Source organism: the organism of the source record quoted next (genome assembly GCF_019968985.1).
Source record: "MAG: Porospora cf. gigantea B chromosome Unknown PgB_NODE_2512_length_3442_cov_108.7, whole genome shotgun sequence".
NCBI lineage: Eukaryota > Apicomplexa > Conoidasida > Eugregarinorida > Porosporidae > Porospora > Porospora cf. gigantea B.
In genome coordinates, this window is record NW_027178846.1 from 1 (window position 1) to 3,442 (window position 3,442).

Sequence of the window (3,442 nt, forward strand, 5' to 3'; positions counted from 1 at the left end):
ATCTGGCTATGATGGTGACATTGCGGAAGTCCAGAGCAGCGTCGATCTCGTCCAGGAAGTACAGGGCTGACGGCTTCACGTGGTGCAACGCGAATATCAACGCTAGAGACGACAGCGTCTTTTCACCGCCGCTAAGATGGCGAATAGGCCTCCAGCTCTTGTGCGGAGGTCGCACACTGAAAAGAATGCCGCTCTCGAAGGGGTCATCAGGATCAGCTATCTCTAACTCCGCATCTCCTCCGACAGTTAGCATCCGGTACATTTCCTTCAAACGCAGAGCTATTCTGCTGAAGCCGGACCGGAATTCCGCTTCCCTGGTGGCCTTCAACGCCTCCAGGGCCCGCTTGAGCTGGTTGCATTGCTCACGTGCCTTGTCGAAAATGCTGTGTCTCTTATTGAACTTCATCTTGATTTCTGTAAACCGCTCTACCACCCGAACGTCGGGTCTCACTACGTTTTCAAGGTTGATCCGCAGCTTCTCAGAGTGGCTTTCCAGCACCAAGCCGTCCATTTGTTCCAACTCTTCACTGCTCAAGTCCAGAACTGAGTCGAATGTATCATCTTTCTTGTCTTTCACGGCAGCGGTCTCCGTCTCTTGGGATTCGCGTGGGCTGTCTGCGTCCAGCTGAGCAGACTGCAGATCTGGAATGCCATCGTATTCCGCCTTCAGGCGTTCCAAGGCCTTTAGGTGTTTGCGCACTCCTGCCTTCTTTCGTTCGAGAGCGTTTTCTAGGTCAGACCGCTGGTTCTGAAATTCGACCTCTTTTAAACCCGCCTCCTTGTGAAGCTCCTCCACCTCCTTTAGTTTTTCGCGGCAAGCCTGCACTTCGGCGTCGTAGGTGGCCAGCATTGACTCCACGTCTGACTTGCGGTCAAGGAGGGCTCGCGCCTTACCCAGCAGTTCCTCTTTCTTCTGGTCCACCTCTTTCAGCCGAGTTTGGTCCTTGGCGATCTGCGCCTTCTTCTCCGGAATCTTTTTTGTGTCGAGCTCCTCCTTCTTGTTGTGTAGTAGCTCCACTGTCATAGGACCGTCGTCCAACACGTCTTTCATATCTGTGACCTCGGTCGTCAGCGCGTCGATCTTCTTTCGCAAAGTCGCACGCTCCGAGCCTCCCACCAAGTCGATCTTTTCGTTAATCTCATCGACCTGTGCTTTGGACTTGGACACCGCCTCCTCTAAAACCCCGAGCTGCGCGTCTAGCTTCTCCGCCTTCTGCCCAAAACTGTTCAGTTGCCTCCTCTCCTCGGTCGTCAGCTCCGGCGCGGTTTGCCCCTCCAGCTTGGTGATTGTGTCAATCGACTCTTTGCGTGTCTCGACCTCTGCCTGCAGGTCTTCGATCGAAACCTTCAAACTAGCAATGCGCCCCGCCGCGGTCTTGACAGTCATCTCAAGCGTTTTCCGCTCGGTCCGAAGATTCCTTAGGTGGGCTGCAGAGATCTCCGCTTCCTTCCTCATGACCTCCAGTTGTTGCAGAGTCACGGGCGGCCCTGTCGGAGCTCGAGATCTCTTGGCCCCTCCTCCAGACATGATTCCCGTCCTCTCAATGAGCACGCCGCACTTGGAGACAACTCGGAGGGGACTCCCGGATTCGAAAGCCAGCCGACGAGCGTCCACTACATTTTGAGCCAGCAGCGTGTCCTTCAACGCGAAGCAAACCGCCGGTAGAATCTTGTCGTCTTTTACCTCCACCAGATCCATAAGAAAGGTACTGTCCCTCGGATAGTCCGTGCGTCTTCGAATTTTGCCCATCAGCTTCTCGAGAGCCCTGACCGTCACGGGCAGCACGAGGCAGCTCACGCGGCCCAAGTTGCGGGCACGGGCAAAGTTCACCACGTCTCTGGAATCCTCCTCGGTTTCCGTGACGATGTAGTCCTTGGTAGCGCCTGCCGCCTCGAATGCCACCTGGTATTCCGGGTCGTAGGAAGCCATGTCCCACAGAGACCCCAGCGCTCGCAGGTTGCCGTCGCTTACGGCTTGCATGACCACGGACGTTAGGGAACGGGACTTGCTCTGCTCGTTGTAGCGGCCTTCCGCGGCCTCCGCCATCTTTCGAAAGCCCTGGCACTCATCCTCGGCCCTGGCCATAGCAGCCTCTCGGTGTCGCAGTTGGCTCTCGCTCTTGGTGAGCTTGGCCTCCTCGGCGGCCTTCTCAACAGCCCTGTCTTTGAGACGCACCTGGACGGCTTCCAGGTGAGTCGTTGCCTCCTTGAGTTGTTTGTATACAGACGCTGGCGTTTGCCCGGCCGCGTCTTGTTTGAGCCGCAAGCGCTGCAGCTTCGAGTCAAGTATCTTCTTCTGTGCCTTCAAATCCGAGAGCGCAGTCCTCTGTGGCTCCATACGCCGCTCGATGGAGTCTTTTTCGGCAACGCGCGCGTCCAACTCGCCTTGCACTTGCTGGTCGAGAAGCTCGATGCGATCACGAGCCTTCGCCAGTTCGCTCTGCGTAAGAGAAGAGTGGCCGCCTCACCTCAGCTTTGGGAAGCCGACTGGCGAACTGGGCCGCCTTGCTGTCGTGCTCCGCGACCTGGCCGTCGATGGCGGCGCTGGCAGTGCTCAGCTTCTTCACCTCTCTCTGCAGCGTACCCAGCTTCTTGTTGAGGTTCGTCTTGGCAGTGTCCAGTGCGTGGTCCTCGTTGGACATGGTCTGCATCTCTGCGGTCAGCTTCGTCTGGTGCTTTTGCAGCTTCCTGATCTTGGACACATTGCCTACCACCTCCTTCTCCAGTTCCACCTTCTTCTGTCGGTCGGCATCCAGAGTGCGGGTCCATGCGGCCCACTCGACTAGCAGAGCGTCTAGCTGCTCGCGGTTCTCCTTCATCCTCGAGTCCTCAAGTGCCAGTGCCTTTCGTTCGATTTTGGCGTCAGTCACCTTGCACTGACGTTCCATCTCGCAATACCGGCGAGCATCCTTCACCGGACCCTCCAAGTTGTCCAGCTCGTTCTTTAAGACTTTCAGGCGGTCTTTGTTCTCTCTTACGTCCTCTAATCCCTCCGTCAAGGCCTTCTCTGACTCCATAATGTCAGGAATCAGTCTGTTCGAGCCAATAATATCCTCTAGGAACTCCAAAAGCCCCTCCTTGTTCTTCTCACCCTTTGCAGGCAGAAGAGAGACTTGCTCCACCTCCCCCTGCAGGATCAGAAAACGATTGTGATCGAGGTCGACGCCTTTACTCTTCAAAAGCTCTGTGATCTCTTTCATTTGGGCTGTACGTCCGTCCAGACAATACCGTGAGCTCCCCTCCATGGTGCACTCTCGCGACACCACGAAGTCCGACCCTTCAACCTTCTCGAAGGCGCCGTCATCCTCAGTCACGTCACAGAAGTAGATGCTCACGCGTGCGAAGCTGCAACGGGTGCCCTTCGATCGGTGGATCAGGTCGGAGATCTTTTTCTGCCGCATCTGGAGGGCACGTTTGCCGAAAACGAAGAGCATTGCGTCGA

The 3,442-nt window shown here is 56.3% G+C and overlaps 1 protein-coding gene across 2 annotated transcripts; it reads right to left on the minus strand.

Annotated features, from left to right (window-relative positions):
• On the minus strand, positions 1-3,434 carry KVP17_002329 (uncharacterized protein; the record flags this gene model as incomplete). Of its 2 annotated transcripts, none has more annotated exons than XM_068518490.1 (2): positions 1-2,440; positions 2,469-3,401. In XM_068518490.1, coding segments are annotated over 2 exons (3,373 nt in total), but the record flags the coding sequence as incomplete, so codon positions are not given. The 2 variants fall into 2 exon arrangements, with proteins under 2 accessions (XP_068376349.1, XP_068376348.1); XM_068518489.1 differs by having other exon boundaries at positions 20-2,440; positions 2,469-3,434.
• Between the last annotated feature and the right edge of the window lie 8 nt (positions 3,435-3,442).